This window comes from Merops nubicus, unplaced genomic scaffold (assembly GCF_000691845.1).
Source record: "Merops nubicus isolate BGI_N331 unplaced genomic scaffold, ASM69184v1 Scaffold40157, whole genome shotgun sequence".
Lineage (NCBI taxonomy): Eukaryota > Metazoa > Chordata > Aves > Coraciiformes > Meropidae > Merops > Merops nubicus.
This window is the reverse complement of record NW_008621637.1, coordinates 16,042-34,470: the sequence shown is the minus strand read 5'-3', so window position 1 is coordinate 34,470 and position 18,429 is coordinate 16,042. Positions and strand designations below refer to the sequence as shown.

Below are 18,429 nucleotides of genomic sequence, written 5' to 3'. Positions count from 1 at the left end.
CTTACCAAATTTGTCTCTCCCTTATCCTCCCCTACCCCCTTCCCTTTCACGTAACAATCATGTCAACCAGTGATGCCTGGGAAGTGGATGTACTGGAGGTACCCAAGATGACACATCACAGCTATGAGAGCACTTGCTTGATAATGCTGGATGGTGCAGCCCAACTGATCCAAAGAATCTAATTTCCCTGCAGAAATTATCACATCCTGTTCCACTCCTACTTTCTAGAAAATAATAAAATAACAAACAGGTATAGTGCATAAATGGAACTTAATCTGTATTTGGGTTTCTCAGCAAGGCAAGCACAAGATTGTAAAGATAAATGAGTTTAAAAAACCAGCAGTGTTGGAAGTGAGGTGAAAGTAATGGAATTATTGTCAATTTCTTACCGTTTGCTGTGTTCTTTTTGAATTTATCTAGAAACTCTTCCAGGAGCTGTGACTGGTTTGCAGGGGGTAACAAACTCTTTGGGTCCCTGGAAATGTCACCATCTGACCAGGATGCACACAAGGGTTGCTGGGTCCCATAATGGTTTATTCTCAGAGTAAGCATTACACTTCTCTCTGAAAACAGTAACTCCATCTGCCTGAGGTCAAGATCAGACACAGCCTCTCCATTTACACTCAGGATTTCATTGCCTACTCGGAGTCCTGGGAACATGTGAAAGGGAAGAAGGAGGAAAAAAAAAAAAAGTGGGTGCGGTGAACGTGAACTGTAAAGAGTCACAGGAGGGGGGAATATGAAATGTAAAGTGTCACAAACCAAACCTTATCCTGATTCACCTTTTATTTTTGTGGTTTTAATTCACTGGCTACTCTAAAAATTTAATTTTACTGGCTACTTTTCATTGCGTGTAAAAGTGGAAGTGATGGGTCTTGGAGACTCACCAAACCCATGAGGTTCCCCAGTGTGAGATGAGCTCTTTCTCCAGCCTGTTCCAATGTGCAAGAGCATTTAGTTGGATGGCTGAATGCAGACTTTGCCTCCGAGGGTGAACAAGAACTCCCCCCATTATATTGAAAGGGTAATTCAGTTACTCTGTGTACATTATCTTTCCTAATATCACATACTTTCCATGGTCTTCAGGAAAGAAATCTATGAATAGTAAAAGCCAAGAACTATTTCAGACAGCAGGACTAAAGCTCCTTCATGTTTTTGGACTTTAAAAAGATAGTGAAGTACTGTATTAAACATAAATAGGATACAATACCTTCCTTGTATGCCAGTCCACCAGGGAGAACATCACTTACAAGTATATGGGTGAGATGCTGATTTTCATCAACTTGTGCTGTGACAGCAAAGCCTGAAGTAAAACAGGATCAAAGCAAATAAACTCTCCTGGAAACACTTTGCTTTTATTTTGTGCATTTAGTAGACTCTATACAACCAGAGGGAGGATACTTCTCATAAGCACACACCCACAGAACACAGAGAAATTACCACTTTGTTTCTCACTGTAAGGCCTGTTAAAGTTAAAAGGACTTTTCAACTTTGACAAAATGTCAGGCTGTGATGTGAAAAATAAAATTTTCTGCCTCAGCCCTATATGACACTTTAGTAACACAGCTTATTGGTATAGTAATAGTTCTGAAGCATGTTCATTAGACATGGAGGTATCTTAAACAGATCCAAGAATGGAAATCCAAACCATAAAGCAGCAAATGCATATAGATAGTGAGACAGCCCAGAAAGGAATAATGTATACCAATGGGCTTGCAGCTACAGAACAGCACAGAGCTGCCTTACAAAAGGTATATTTGCAAGGTGTATAATTATGCCTAGGCATAACCACTTCCCATAGATAAAAAGCCTGTCAGAATTTGTACCAAAAGACACTGATGATACTCTTACAACAGAGGACTCCACTACGAAAAAAGAAAAGAGCAGACTTTGACCATGGCCTGACTGACACCAATTGTATTAATCCTGGCAAAGACCTTTTGTGTCCTAACAATTCTGTGCTGGAATTATTTGGCCAGCACAGCAGAATTAGAAAGTGGATCCTTACCAAACATAAGAAATGCACTTATGGGTGCAAAACAACCAGTTTGGGTCTTTGCTATAATGCCTTGACCTCCTTCCAGACTTAGATTTTGAGCTGTCATGGATGGCTCTCCCTGCTCTCAGAGACAGAAAAGTCCTGAAGACAGAAAGTAACCAATGAGGAGAATAAAATGGAAAAAGTCCTGAGAGCTTACCAAAATCACTTATGCTTTCAGTCTTTGTAAGATGAACGTGATAAACATTCAATGGACAAATTTCTATTTCATCATACACCTGTTGGAAAAAAAAATAACAGAAGCCATCAAATTATGAAATTTCAAGCACCAAACCCCAAAGGTAAAGCATGAGAAATCAGCACAATATTCTTTGCATCAATAAAGAGCCAAAGTTTGCTGTCTTTACACAGAAAACCATGGGACTGTGCAAACATCATTGGTATCACTGGGATTAAATGCAGAATAAGCTAAATATAGAAAACTCAGCCTGGAGTAGAGACTGACACTTCACTTTTGTACCAGAAACCCCACTTAGATCTTCAAATGGTTCCTGAAGAAAATGTTTTCAGTGCCGAGCCATTCAAATGTCTGCACAGGCATGGACTGTGTGAAGGAGGATGGCAGAATGCAATCCAGGAACAGCTTTAAAACCTTATTTTAGATCCAAATCACACATATTTGCGGGTGATAATTCGACCGTAGCTACAGACATCACAGAGCTTTATCTAAAAGGAGTCACACTTTCCTGGTCTACTATGTATTCATACGGTTCAGGAGCACAATATTCAGTATTTTCATCAACCAGTCTTCTGAGTTGTAGGCCATAGTGTCTTGGCTCCAGCTGTTTCATCTAAGGAATAAAGAGAATGGGGTTTGGAATTTGTTATTTATTTCCAGAATCCCGGAAGACAAAGAAGTGACACACACAAAAAGCTCTTTAGAAATCACACAAAAGTCATTTGCTCAACAAGAGATTTTATAACTATTTTTATGGTATAAACAAATTGACAAAACTAGCTGCATTGCTTAGAAGATAAGGTTCAAGTGCAATTTCCTTTTTCTCTTACAATCAACTATCCCAAATCCTTTCATAAACACTATGCCTTGTCTATTAAGATTAACTGAGCACTGCTATAAGTTTCCAAAGGTATCACAACTGTTTTCTGTCCTTTCAAACTTAAATTCACAACCATCTTTTTCTGTGACTACTTTTAATGCTCAGCAACTTTTCCTTCTGATGTAGAAAATGTATATGCATGTACAGGATGTGAGGAAAGGGGACAGGAAGCAGGTTCCCTAAGGGTTTGCTTTTATTGGATTTTATTTTTATTGCTGGGTTTCATCTATGATCAGAGTTTCACCTTTTTTTTCCCCTCACTATGTGAGGTCAAAGGAAAAATCCTGTGTCAACAGGAAGTTAAAGGGAAATAGGAATATTCCCAGAGTATATTAGCCAGAAAGTTGTCAAGCCCCTGAGTAGAATCGCTCTGAAAATTGGGATTCTGGTGAGACCACTGCACAAAACATTTCATTTTAGCATTATTAATAGGGCAACATTTCTAAAACATGATGAAGCAACATTTCTAAAGGAGAAGGAATGACTGCATCCCTGAGGGTTAACCTCTTTAATGCATCTTTACAGCTTATGAAATCTAAATCTGCTGAGTAACTAGTAATTACTTTAACATTTTATTAAGTGTAGCAGTTTATGAGTTGCATGTGTTCTGTATCCTGAACAACCGTATTCAAACGCACATTTTTTTTCTATACCTGCTATCCAAAAGCCTCACCTTTTTTTCAAAAGAAAAAAACACCACCCCCTTTGAACTTCATCCTTATACACATAACATTCAAACATGTTCTGTTAAGAAGAAAGATTCCTTACACTCACCAGAGGAGAATGAAAATGTAAGAAGAAAAAGAACCGGCATAGATGAGCAGAAAGTATTCAGCATTAGAGAATGTTTATGAAAAGCTTTACACACAGAATAAAAAGAAAAAATAAAACAAAAAAAATGTTTAAGAAAAAAATCAAATAATTTAAACTTTCATGTGATACAGACAATGACAATTAAAAGTCAGGTTTACAGTTACAAATATATTGGAATGATAGAGTAAGAGAGGTAAGGAATTTCCTTTTCAACTTAATTTTATGTTTATAAATTTTATTTCCTCTTTCAGGGGTCTTGCATGGCACCATAACGACTTCCAACTGTTTCAGCTCTACCGTGCCATCTGGCGGTCAAATGACGGCTCAGACAACCCCTTTAGCCTGACTAGATACGGTGAATTTTTAGAACGTAAAGAAAGGCATTAAGCTGTCTGTCCAGGACACAGTCTCCACCAGCAAAAGCAACGAGAAGATAATTTCTTTTCAGTGATGCCATGGAGCTGCATTGTGACTTGGCTAAATCTGTGCACTTATTTTGATTTTAAAACTATAGTTCACCTTGGATTTTTTTAAAGCTTGTATTATTTAATAATTTATTTTTGTTTACAACATTACCAGGTGCAAGAGCCATAAAATTGAGTCCTTTCCTCCATTAGAAGCCTCAGCAGTCATTAACTTCAAGCCAGTTGAATGAGCTCACCTGAAAGTTCACACTAACCTATGCCAAAAGCTACAGCTGGATTTGGTACAGAGCAGGACTCCTTTTTTTTCCTGTTTTCCCCCTCTACTTGTGAAGTAAATAAACTATAATTACAGTTGTCAGAAAACAGAACCTGGCAGTAAAAAGTTAGTTCTTCCAAAAAGCTTGTTTGCATAATTTAAGTGACTTGAATCATGAAAGTAAATGAACGTTCAAGCACTGACAGGTGGAGACAAAGGTGCTAGGTACATTGAGATGGTCTAGAGTTGCTGGTCTTCTGTCTGTAGTTAAGACTGGTATTTTTATTTTACCTTCAACCTGTGAGTCAGTTTTCTATCCCAAGATCTTCAGCAGTCCCTCGCTAATTGCTGGCATTGACTTTCAGAAGGGAATGCACTCTTTGAAATTCACAAGTAGAGCTGGTATTTAATTTAAAAGGCGTAAAAGGGTCCTTTAGAAAGCAAACATATATGACAGCCTTTTGCCACAGTAGTATTAAATGTCTTAATCTCCTGACATTAACTCAACCGGTCCCCATTTCATTTGTGATTGATTTTCACAGAACAACTTCGTCTACTGCAATGACAGTGCAGAGTGGACACGTGCTGAGATTTCTCAGGTGCTGACGACCTGGCAAGCTATCAATGCTCTAAGTATTCGCTGTACACTGTCTCAAGCAATGCTTCTTGAAAACCTTTCCACAACCCTGCTACCTTGGCTACAACACATAAATAACACAAGCAAATGAAACAGAGCAATGTGGCTTAACACAGTGACACAGAGATACCGGTATTATGCCCTTGCTATTTAGATATTTTCTGATACATGTGCTCCTTGTCAAGTCCACAGGTATTACAGTTGCAGTTGTGCATGAAAAAAATGAGTACCTTGCATGCCAAAGACAAAACATCTTCCACCCTGTGCTCTGGCTTGAGGGTCAGTGCCACTCCTTGGCCGTCACAGAAGCGAACATACGTCTGTGTTTCCCAAGCACTCTCCTTCTGGACAGTCTCTGGTACTGAGCAGTAGACATTCAAGTAGTCATCGACTTGCTGCTGGAAACAAAGGAGTAACGTACAACATATATGGATGTTGTAAAACTCCTCAGAAGCACAATTACACTGGCAGTTTGTAGCAGATATGTATTTAGACACAGGACTTGTACTTCCTTATGGCAAGACAAAGTTCTGTTACCTGCTCTCATTCACTACTGAAGACAATTTTCCTGAGAATAGATTGCACTTGCTCTGCACTCCCACTACAGGCTGTTATACCTGATACTATCTCACAGTGGGAATAAATACTTAAGAAGAACTAATATAATTTTACCTACTTAGCCAAGGCAAAAAAAACGTGGAATTACTGAAATTTTGACAGAAAATGATAATATAGCAAACTTCCAGCAGAGAGCACTGTGGAGCAAGGCTTGCCATCACATAATAAAGGAATAATCCAGGAACAAAGTGTTCCTTTTATATTCAGAGTGTAAGAACACATTGTTTCCCAGGTAGCACAGGCTATTTGCCTGTTTACCGTTTTACTTCACATTCCCTCTCGTTCCAAAGCTACTCTGCTTGATCACATAACAACATCCACCCTGAATAAATTCCCTGTTGCTTTCTCACCCTTCATTTTCACACTTTTTCCTATATTGCACTTCAGGTACATGTTTCAAAGGAAGCCACGCAACAAGAAGAAAAACACTGAGAACTGATCAGAATCTGGAATTTCACCTATATATTTGGGTCTACCTGTTCAGCATATCACTTAAATACTTCCACCAAGGCATTTAAGATTACAGGGTCCCTTGATTCCCCTTGCAGTCAATGGAAAGGGATGATAAACCTATAAAATGGCAAAACTGCCACCAAAGACAAACATTAAGATACACTGAGGTGTTCTCATAAGTGCCTACCTCCCTAATGCTTTTTCTTTGTGTTTTTGGGTTTGGGTTGTGGGGTTTTGTTGCCTACAGAAAGCCCCTTGATTATACAGTTCTTCCTCATGGCTGTACAGGGACACAAGCTCAGGGGTGTACTGCAATTAAAAGCTGCAGTAAAATCACAGCACAGCACAGGGAGAGCTTCCCTTGCTGCAAGCAGCACAGTTGCTGACAACAATCTACCAGTAGCAACAGAGAGACCCATACTAGTTTGTTTTTCCAAATAACAACTGTGGCTGTCAAAATTCCATAGTAAGCAATCCCATCCAGGTAATTACTGAACAATGCAGAAATTCAGGTTGCAGCCGACTCAGAGAATTGCATAGTAATAATTTGATGGCAGAGTAACACCGGTTTTGATGAATAATACTAATGAACTAATGGCATTAATGAATCTTGTATCTCTTGCTCAGCTGTCCCTTTTAACTACTTGAAAATGAAATTTCAATTAACACAGGTCCATGAAAATCCTACTAAAATCCAGCAGCTACTATACATAACAAGAACCCAGCTATGCTACTGCAGTTAATGGAGCAATGAAATCTGCACCAGGTGAAGTTTCACCTCAGTGACTGTGGTTCCAGGTTGCTCGTAACACTGGTTATGGATATAATTACCATAGAAGTGTGGTCCTCTCAGAAAGCACTAAATCAAGTAACTGAGAAAAAACACTGACCTCCTTCCATGGTGCAAATAAAAGAAAGGAGAAAGGGCAAGACAGGCAGGCTGAAAGAGTTTCGCAGGAATGAGTCAGACTCAGTTCTCTGTTGGCTTCCTCCAGGGAAAATCAAAGCTCTGTTGCCTCAGCTAGGGAGATGCTCCCAGCACAGCTCAGAGGTTTATAACTACCAAAATGGCTTATTGCACTCCAGCAGCAGTTCTTCAGATGTGTGCAACAGAAATAAATCTCACTATTGCCAGAGAAAAAAAACAAAGATCCTAAAACAGAGTATTAATGTGATGAAAAACAGGTTTAAAGGCCACCTTTTATCCAGAAGCTTTTAAGACAGGACAGAAAGTTCTGCAGCCAGTGTGAGACACTTCCCTTTCCTTGCCACATACACTGGTGCTCAAGCATATACCATGAGATAAACTCACCTCTGTTACTAAACAGGACTATGTTCCTTAACTGCAGTCAAGGCACAGTGGCTTCATCCACATTTTCCATCTCAGAAAATATGACATGAAAAGATTTTTTTTTCCTGTTATGCCTGCAGTGACTAATTCTACAATAGTTCATTCATTCATTGCCACATAAAGTTATAACAACCATCCAATTTTCCAGAAATAGGTGCCAGGATTTGCAGACTGTCACACGTTGTGCCACAGGGCTGCTGCAGGACCAATAGGTTACTTCATCATTTCCTCCCCCTATTTACTTCGGGGTTTATTATCCTTTTCAATAAAAGTGCAGCCGCCTCAGAAGACTTCGCTGTTTGTCATTTGCTGCACTCCTCAAATAGCATTTTATGAAAGTTTTGATGCTGTTTTTGTTTTTCATTTGAAATCAACCAGTGAAACCAGGCTGACGCCAAAGTAACGGTTTTCAGTTAGGATGAATCATTTCCGAGTTGTCATATGATTCACCAAAATGTCAGGATCTTAAAAGTGCCCACACTATATTTAATTCCCATTTTAAAAAAAGCTTTTAGAAATAAGATTGAAATCATAACAATCATAAGAATAACAACAACGTTTTTCTAGAAATAAGGCTGAGCTCCAGAGCTCTGCTTCAGAGCACTTAAATTGAGGTAGGTTTCTTCAGTCTTGAAACACAACCTTGCTAAGCTTTGTAAAAGCCTAGCCCAAAATTTAAAGTGACGCGGGCATCCTGCTGGTCCCTTCTACCTAGGGAGCAGAGCTGCAAGCCCCTGCCTGAATTTGTAGAAGGCTGCTTTTATCTAAAGCTAGGTCAAGAATCCATACCTCACCACTTCCCTGCACAGCACCAAAGAGAAAGGACTTCATTCTGCCTGCTCCCTGGCACCTTAAAAACCTTCCTCTCTTTCCCCAGAAGGGTTCAGGAAAAGCAAATGCTCTTGTTAGGCCAGAAGATAGGAGACCCACAGCAGAATCCATTGCACAAGGCAGTTGATCTCCCAACCCCAAGGGTGTCAGCGCTGAACTGAGGGACTGATGTGTCAGCCCTTCAGGAGAAACCTTCAGGGGATGCACCCAAGAGATTTTACCTCTTCCCATTTTTAGCAGGGACCAAACCTCTCCATGTTTTAACAGGACCAGAGAGGAACAAATTGTTTGCTGTCTCTGGGAGGGGAAATGGATGGCATCTCACACCACACCCAGTGGTACATTCTGGAAGAATTTCTAAGTGTTCTCTACAGGAGATCGTTTCACCCAGAAATCCCTCATAATTATAATTTCTTTTTAAAAGAGAGGAATTATTTGGTTTAAATAGTTTCCCACCCCACGGAATAACAAGTGGTCAAGTAACTAAGGGAATTCAGGTATTTCAGTACACTTCTTCAAAGAAGAGAAAAATGTGAAGATACTTTCAGGAGGCAAAACAGCATTACAGGATTAGCTGCTGTCAGTGGGAGATGCCTCTCTCAGTGGCATAACTGTTTATTTCTTTCTTACTTAGCCATTAAATGAATGAACTTGGTCAAAAAATAAACCATGTAGTACATGACGAAAAAGAACCCCAAACATAAAAGCCTATGAGGAACTATGATCTTTGTCCAAACCTTCCCTACAAGATTCATTACAGCTCTTCATTACAGTTAAATATTTTCAAGAGCAATACTTCATTTTAAATGGAGATTTTGACTTTTTGTCTAATATCTAGTACACAACATCAGCCGGAAGGGGACAGAACCATAGCATGATTTTTTTAAATTTTTGTTTCTTTTTTTTTAAACAGCATCAGGTGACTATCTGGTTCAGGGAACAAAGAAGGAAAAGGGACAGGAGTTAGATGGGAAGACGAATACCCCTTTGAGTACGGCACATGATGCCATTAAAGAAACCCATCTGCACCACACCAAAAACAAAGTCCAGAAGCCCTGTGCCTAAGATTTAATATGGAGTTGTTGGGGTTTTTTTATTTGAAGCCTGCACAAGCCTACAGAAGGAGAAGGTTTCTGTCTGCATAAGCCCCCCAGTACACAGACAACACTCAGTGGTCCTACATGTACACAGTTATGGATTTTGGAGCATCCTGCTTTGCTTCCAGACTGGAGGACAGTGGCATTTTCCCCAGGTAGGCTGCAGGCACTGAGGAGGACCATGGCTCACACTAGGCAGGGACAACCAGCTGCTCTCCTTCTTCTGGTTACCAGAGAACATCAACCACAGCTATTTACTGGGTAATGCCATTTTTAAATTATTATTGTTTTTTTAAAAAAAAGCTACCACGCATGTTCAGAAGCTTATGTTAAGGTGACTGCATTAGCAGAATTATAACCCTGCCATCTAACACTAACTGCATCTTATTAACTTCTATGTGATTTCTGAAGCACCTTCATCATACACTTAAGGAAATACATTCAGGAACTTCAAAACAAAATAGTGCAGAATGAGGACAGGAATATCTTACCTCAGCAGAGTTCACTGAATTCTGGACACCAGCAAGCCCATGTCCTCCAGCTGAATCAAAAATCTATCAAATATATCACAGATAAATAAATATGTTAAACAAATAAACCCCATTATTTCTTACCTGTGTTAGGTAAGTTCTTTGGAAAAAATAAAAATTTAAACTAAATGAATATATATCGACCTTCTAAGCCCCAGGGCTCCTTTTGTACTTTTTATTGATTTATTCTGACTACAAGCAGTATCAAAGAAATACAAATCTCCCTCTATAAAGAAAGTTTATGCAAGTTTTCTTTTCCCAGGCTATGTGCACACTCATTCAAATATGTGTAAAAGCATTCATAACCTTGTTTTTTTCCTATCTACTGTTTAGCAATAAGATTAAAGTCCTTTACCTTCAAATCATGCCCTACACTGGAAGTTACCATTTCACCCCTTGGGATACTGTTAGGTATAGTTACGAATCTCATAAAGATTTAAATAAACTATTTCAAATCACTGTTGCTGTTTTCTAAAACTTCTTACCCTATAGTTTTTCATCTGTTCTAACCAAGCAGTTAGTTTGACACTATGGATGGAAACTTTTAGCTTAGCTTTAAAGGCATAATTGACGCCAAACTCCCTCTATTAAGTAATGAAAATAGCTGACTGCTGTGTCTGCTCTGGAAATGATGAAAGCAGAAACCGAGACTTATGTTCTCCATCTGGTTTGAAAGCTTAACTGCTAGTATCACACAAAGGTGTTAGGCTTACTTAAAAATCCAATAAATAGCTACGGATACAATCAGGTATTTTGGTAATAAGGGCTGTATAACACACAGATAGATTGATACAATTTATACACTATGTTGAGGTTTACAGGTAACAAAACTACCTTCCCAAAGTGTAAATATAAACAGCACTTTTTTAACTCTTTCTGCAGTCCACAAACGAAGATGATATCAAATTTACATCTGAGCTTTTTTTGTTTAAGTTTTTTAGGTGTTTTTTTGCTTGTTTGTTTGTTTTGTATTAGCAAAACCCCTTTGGATAATCCAAGACAACAATAAACTCTCTTAAAATTTCATACAAAATCCAGTTTCTGTCAATGCAAGTAAAGGACACCATTTCTGTACTTCTTCCTTGTCTCACCCATGGATGCAATCAAAGTATTTTATTGTTTATAATTTCTCAAAACAGTTTATCATTTAGACACGAGAAAGCAGATAAGCATTTAAAAAACTGAGGATAATGTGAGTCAAGACATCCCCCATCTGCTACAGTGCAGTTTTATTAACTGATTTGTAAAAGATTGAGCCACTTCATTAATGTTTACGAAAGCCTCTCAGCATAAAAACTTTTAACTTTTTTTTTTTTATTAATACCATAACATTAAGCTTAAGATAAAATTAAAAACTTCTCTGACACAACAATGTTCAAAAATAAACCATCAAATTTTGAAGCTAGGGTATAGTAGATTAAAACATACCAGCTCCAGTCAAATGAACTTCAATTAAATCAAGAAAGCATGAGACTTTTAACCTATTGTTTGACAAAGATGTGGCAGCACAATGAGCAGAGAAGCAAGCTCCACTTCTCTGCTTAACCCAGTTTCCCAGCAGGATGAAACAGATGACAAGAAAGGCAGCCTCGGGCCTGTTCTGATTTTGATACACAACTAAGTGCATACACACAAGCCTGAGCACAGACATGGGTCCCTTTTCAGCCATCTCCTAGGTTCATGGGGCAGTTTTCAAGCCACGTCCTTAAAAATCCCTCTCTTTTATGGGTACGAGTCACAGCCCAGTGTTATTCATATGCAACACTCAGCATTTATATTTCCTTAATTTTATTGTAGGATTTTTAATTTAAAAAAAAAAGAAAACAAAATCAAGAAACTCAGTTCATGGATAAAAATGAACATATTTTTGGGCCAGCTTGTTACAAGATTTGGAATAAGGAGGGTGAGGACACACCAGGGACACCTCTGCCAGCACCAGAGCTCCCTCCTCCAGGGCTTGGGAAAACACTGGGAGGGCAGCAGGAGGCTCCTTTCCTTGCCACAGAAGTAAGATTCACTGTCCCTGAGCTCCGCAGAATCTCCTTCATGGGCTATAAAGCATATGGGAGGATGTATTACCAAGTAAAGACAGTGTGAGGTATCAGCTCTGCAGGGAATAGAGCTAAGGGGCATAAAATTGCTTCCCTCAGACCTCTTATTAATAAAGAAATAGAGGTGCAGGACTCACAGACCAGCCTCCTGTGCTGGGGAACACAGGGCAAGTATGAAACGATGACCGAGAGAAAATTTCTCCTTCAGTTTCCTCTTTCATAAGACAGCGTTGAGTTTTATTCAGTTTTATCACGTAAATACAACCTGATTGATCAATCTGCTAAAATGTATAACAGTCACTCCAAGAAGCTTCATCTCAATGTAACATATAGATAAATATTTACCCATTAAAACCACAAACCATTAGACCAGAAAATCCTGATGTGTTAGTTTGCAACATTAAATCAGTTGCATCAGCTCTGGGACTATTAAAGTATGTGTACAGATAGGTTTGTTTAAATATTCCACAAGCAGATTACCAGACATGCAAGAACAGCCAATTTCCAAGTGCTGATCACAGATTTTTGACTAATAAGATCAAAATACAAGGGCCAGGGAACAAGAGGAACAGTGTCACCTAATGAACAATGCACAGAATACTGCTTTGCAATGGGAAAAAAAGACATGGCAAAGGATAGTGGGATAGTAATGTTCTGAGTATGGGTGCACCTCTTACACCTTCCACCACATCATGAAGGAAGTGTCTCTGTTACTTTTTTTTCAGGGAGAAGGTAGTGAACTTTTGTTTCACATTTAACTGTGTTTTTATTGCTAAAATGCAGACTCCTGAATTGAGAGGTTTAGACTAACTGCAGGTACAGGCAATTAGTTTCACAAAGAGAAAAAGACCCTGTGAGCTGCTGTAGCTTCATCAGCAATGCAGCTCTTGAGCCAGCCACACATCTGCACAAGTCCTCTGCCCAGGGCCAGCCTGCCCCAGCACATAAAACCTGTGCCAAACCTTCAGCTGGTGTAAACAAGTATGGCTTTATTAGTCAGCTGCCTACACCTACAGCTGGCCTACTGAATGACAGCATTCTTCTGTTGGCTAAAATGTACTTCCAAGCACCATGTTGCTTTGAGAGGCCATGCCAAAGACAGCTGTCTTTGCAGCAGTGTCTCCTCTTCTTCCCATGAAGACTCATTTGTATCACTCTGTATTAAATTGCAATAGGACTTCAGAGGGCCAGTCATAAACCAACACACACTGTGTTAAGGACTGTGCATATAGGCTATCTCCAAAGAAACTCTACTTCCAAACAGCTTCCAATGTGCCAGAAGCCAAGTTTGATGGACAGATGCCTCCTACCTTGTGCATTAACAGTACCTCACAGGACTAGCCCCAGCAGCAACAAGCCATTCTATGCTATCCCCAGTAAATAAGGTCTACCTGAGTTACGGAAGGTCGCTTTTCTTTTCCTTTTCTTGCCAATGTGTCCAGTCCTTTTAGTGAAGAAAATAAACCCTTCTTATTTCGGACCTTTTGTGACAGAGATAAGGTACGTTTCCTGAGAGCAGCTTCATCCCTGGAGCATATCTATTTAAACAGAGAGACAGGTCTTCCAATATCACTTTCGTAACAGCAGAATATTGACAATTTTTTCAACTTGATGCATCAAATGAGTTACTTCAGTTCACCTCAATGTAATATGCCAAAGTGCAAGGGCATTTTAACCTTTCAGCAGTGGTGCTTGTTTTGGTATTCCAGTGGCATGACAGTGTAATTTTTTCATCATGGGGGAAAATCAGACAACCACAGGAAGGGACAAAATGAGGAAATACTGCTCTGTACAACAAAAGAAGTCAATGAAAAGGCTCTGAAGAATGCTATCTATCTAGCTATCTATCATTCATTTATAAAATTGCTAGAGACTTTCTCAAAACTGCCAAACGTAGGAGATAAATGTGCTACGGTATTGAGTTATTGCCAAAGCAATGACACAAACTACATGGCTAGAAACAGTGGCAGAGAGAAACACATTCCCTGACAGGACTTTCAGAACAACTATTCAGGCTGACTTCTCATGCAGCAAATGTGGTCCACCCACCCCTCTCTGCCAAGATCAGCCTCACAGCCCTGCCAAGGTTAAAAAGCAGAGAGAAACTTGCTGCTGCTCTACTTCCCTTGAAGCCAATGGGGTGACAACAGCATACAGTAGCTGAGGATCACCCTCATTCTTCTTTGCAAACACAGCCTACAGTCCTTCAAAGTGACTTACAAATCTCGGATTGTCTCTAGTTTTAGCCTGTTCTAAAAATACTTCCTCTTCAGGAGGGTATCAAACTGTTTCTGAAAAATGGAGCCATCTGGGACCTCCAAAAAAGATCAGCTCAGCCTAGAGGGACCTGAACCACTTTTGGAAATTTCATTGTTGTAGTCTTTTCCCTCTAAGTGACTTAGGTCCTATACACTTTAAACCCTTAACTCAGTGGAGATGAGATCAGTGAGAAAATTGCAACACAATGACTCATTTACATCTGAAGAATGGTCTGTGTCTTTTTTTAGGTACAGGTCAAAAGTACCCAACTCTGGAGTCCTCAGGAGCCAAAAAAAAGTCACGGCCATATCCTCATAGTTTCAAAGTCTGTCTCTGCAGAAGAAAATTTATTTGCAGTCAAGGAACAGGCAGAAAGGCTGAGAAGGGAACAAGGCTATCTCAGCAACGAATGTACGGGCAGCCATGTATTATCCCAGCACAAGTCCACATCTAAGTACAGTATTAACAATGGCTTTGTACAATGCACCCATGAAAAGTGTATTTGGACTTACCAGTGCATGGAAGGATGAGACTGAGAAAATGCCGAGCCGCCCCAGTGCCAATTTTGAAGGACGACTGGCAGCAGCCAAAAGGCTCTTTGGGTTTGGGAGCTCCCCACCTTGCAAACTGGCTAGGTAACATCGCATTCGGAAGAGGTCCATGTTAAATTTTTCCAGGTTCTGTTCCCATTGCTGGATCTGTTTAGATATAAAAAGGGACAATTAAAAGGGGAAAAATGTCTTTGTGGGCTGCACTGAAAATTCAAGCTCTTCCCCAAACCCATAGTAAATTACTTTCATCTGGTAGTATATGGATTAGATTAGTTATTCCCTGCCAAAACACATTCAGTCATATTGTGTTACATCAACCCAAAAGATGGCTTGAAATAAAACAAAGCTGGTGGTCTTAAACGCATACTGACAAGATGAACATACCACGAACTTCGGGTAGTTCAATAGCGACAAAAGTAGCTACATAAAAACACAACCTTATGGTTCACAAAGGGTTTTTTTTCCTTTTTCCCCCTTTTCTCTCTCTTTTTTGGATATTAGTTATGTTTCCTCCATTTTCACAAGCTTAGATTGTATAACTGGCTGGCTAAAAGCAAAGCAGCCTAGCTACACAAATGCGCCATGCAATGCGAGGTAGCTACACTGAGAGGTCCTGCTCGTTCTTTACGATGGTCCTGTGGTCCTTCTACCTGCAAACAGGAGCCACTACTGGCAAAACAAGCACGTGCAGTTCTTCATCTCACTGTAGTTACTAGATAAATGAAGTTCTCAATCAAGGCTCAGATGACAGATTTTAAGTATTCATGTAGATGAACACTCATCTGCACAAACACATATTCTTATGCTCTGTACAAAAGGCAAATTTTGCTTTTCAATTGACATATTGGTAGGTGCAGCTAAAATCTGCCCCACAGTGTACAATATACATTAATACCAAAACCAGTACAAAGAAAAGGCCAGGTGTGTTAACAGAGTAGGTACAGTCACACATGGGGAGACAGAAAGGCATGCCCATTAGGTTAATGTCCACCAAGTTCATGTACTAAAGACTATTAAAGTCCCCTGACAGTGTTGATCTTCCAACGTCACCTCCAATCATTGCATGTTGATTGTTTAATAGGTATTTTAAGGTTGTGGAGAAAGTTCATCACATTTCCTTGATGTGCATTGAGTTCCTACCTTTCACTGGCACACCCTGCCTGTCCTTGTGCATACAGGACATTATCACCTTACATTATGATTAACCAAGATTGGGACAAGCACCTTTGTGACTTAGAAAACAAGCTGATTAATATAATAAAAATATCAGGTGAACTATGATCTGCAGGCTCATCTAGAAGCAAAATCAGTTCAGTTTCCTTATAATACTGTCAAATATCACAAGAACTAAACAAGTACGTTGCCTCTTACTTTCAATAGTGAAGAAGTGAGCAATCAAAGGATAAAAAAGGCCCTGTTAACAAAATGGTGCTAAGGCTTGTACTACAACTGATAGAGTCTGGCTTCCTTACACGTGCACTCAGAAACTGTGCCATCAGTTATGGCTATACTTTTGGAAGCAAGAAATAATTTTATTTGGCAGGTAGGGTGAAGAAAGGGAATACAACATACTATTTTGTACATCTGTGAATGCAAAAACAATTTACAGCACACTAAAAACCAAACAAACAGAAAAAAACAAAACAAACAAAAAAACACCAAACCCCAAAGTTTAAAGAAATCATTATTGAAAGCAAAAGACAGAATTTACAAAAGCTTATCATGAGAGCAATTCCCCAAAGTCCAGTGAAAAAGGACAGAGACATACACATAATGAAGATGCCTCACCACAGATATTCACAACATGCATCGTTTGCACCCCAGAAAGAATAATCATTTTTTTCTTGGGTTTATTCAATCACTGCCCTTTATCTTGCTTTCTTTGTGCTCTCAGACACTCCTCACAGGGCATTTTTCTGCCTGCCAGTACTTTACGCATGGGACGACCAGAATAGGAGGTTTTGTAACGGGCGCTTTCTCTGTGTCGACACCCAAGTAGAATGAAAACATGGCTGTCAGCTTTTCACAAAGCCAAAAGCTGCAAGCTCAGGTGAAGTCTCTCTCTTCAAGATGACACACCCATGGGTACAAAGCCAAGCCAACTTCCAATAGCATGGAAACAGAGTAAGACTTGTTCTGGGTGCTGCTGGAGCAGAGCACCCTGTCCCCACTTGAGCACGAGCTGAATACAGGCATCCATGTGTTTCTGAAGCTTTCTTCAAAATCCCCAGTAAACATTTGTATTAAATTGTGTTTTAAAATAAAGATAATTTAAGAAGGGGGAGTAAGGTACAATATGAGGACATCCTGAAGAAATAATTAAATTACAGTGTTTAGCAGTCACGCAGGATGCCAGCTAATCAGTTCCAAAAGCACCAGTATTCACAGCGTTATGTTTAATGGCATTAGCAAAAGCTGTAGGTAGGGAATTTCTGGGATTTTCTTGTAGTCTTATCAAAAACAGGGATGTCTGGATCCAATTGGACACAACGTACCAATACCAGCTGCTATTTGTCTAAGCCTTTTAAACTATGATAATTCTTCCTAACGATTTATGTTCCTCAAGACTAAATGGGGGAAGCACACAAATAAAAAAGCAACAACTTCAAAGCACAGTATGACCTGGTCCATGAAGTTAATTTACAGCCTGCAGACTAGCGGCTGTGATCCTTATTCTGCTATTGTGTGAAGCAAATCTCTGTCCCACGTGGGAGGACTGCCAGAAAGAGGGCTCAAGGATTTAACTTCATCATGTGCAGACTAAATGGTCCTGTTGAAATCTGCTCAAAAGCAAGCAGGAAAAAGTGGATCCACCAGAGAGCCCTCAGAGCGGGAATGAGTGACAAACAGTAACAGCAGCATGAAGTAAGACCACAAAGAGGTCAGAGATAGGGCCCAACATGAGGCACACCAAAACAAGCAAGCACATGTGAAACGCTCCCTGCACGACCTGCTCAGCAGTTGGCTTTCCTGAGCCACCAGATACAGCACCCAGTGCATCCAAAATCATCCCTGCTCAGTCACTATGTCAAAATTTCCATGTGAATTTCTAGGAAAAGCTTTAAAGGCTTTTTCTAGAGGAAAAAGAGGATGTCATTCTCAGTAGAGGCAAATGTTAGGCAAAGGATTCCTGGGTTTAGTGGCGGCATGAGAGCGTCTGGGAGAAAGGAAAAGAGTGGCCACCAAAGTACACGTACTCAGCCTAATGGGATCCCTGGATGGTACAGACAAAAAGGAGGCTATGGTAGAGACAGGAAGAAGTAAAATCTGGGAAGCCTTAAGAATTAGGGCCATGAATTAACCTGGGCCACCAGGAGAACTTATGCAAGGAAGACTGGTGCAAGGATAAGACCATAACTCCGCAGGGAGTGCTAAGCAAGGGGAGGAGCTTTTGCATCAGAGACTTAGTTCAGGAATGAGTTTATAAGAGCTAACATAGA

General features: G+C 39.8%; 1 protein-coding gene across 1 annotated transcript in view; it reads right to left on the bottom strand.

Annotated features, from left to right (window-relative positions):
* Positions 1-389: 389 nt before the first annotated feature.
* Positions 390-18,429, bottom strand: part of LOC103777010 (T-lymphoma invasion and metastasis-inducing protein 2-like) — a gene marked incomplete at both ends in the record, with an annotated part of 31,286 nt that continues 13,246 nt past the window's right edge. Inside the window, 7 exons of the mRNA XM_008944544.1 lie at positions 390-650; positions 1,211-1,303; positions 2,199-2,277; positions 2,740-2,850; positions 5,479-5,643; positions 13,571-13,717; positions 14,951-15,136. Of these exons, the coding sequence (XP_008942792.1) occupies positions 390-650; positions 1,211-1,303; positions 2,199-2,277; positions 2,740-2,850; positions 5,479-5,643; positions 13,571-13,717; positions 14,951-15,136 (1,042 nt within the window). The remainder of the gene's footprint in view (positions 651-1,210; positions 1,304-2,198; positions 2,278-2,739; positions 2,851-5,478; positions 5,644-13,570; positions 13,718-14,950; positions 15,137-18,429) is intronic.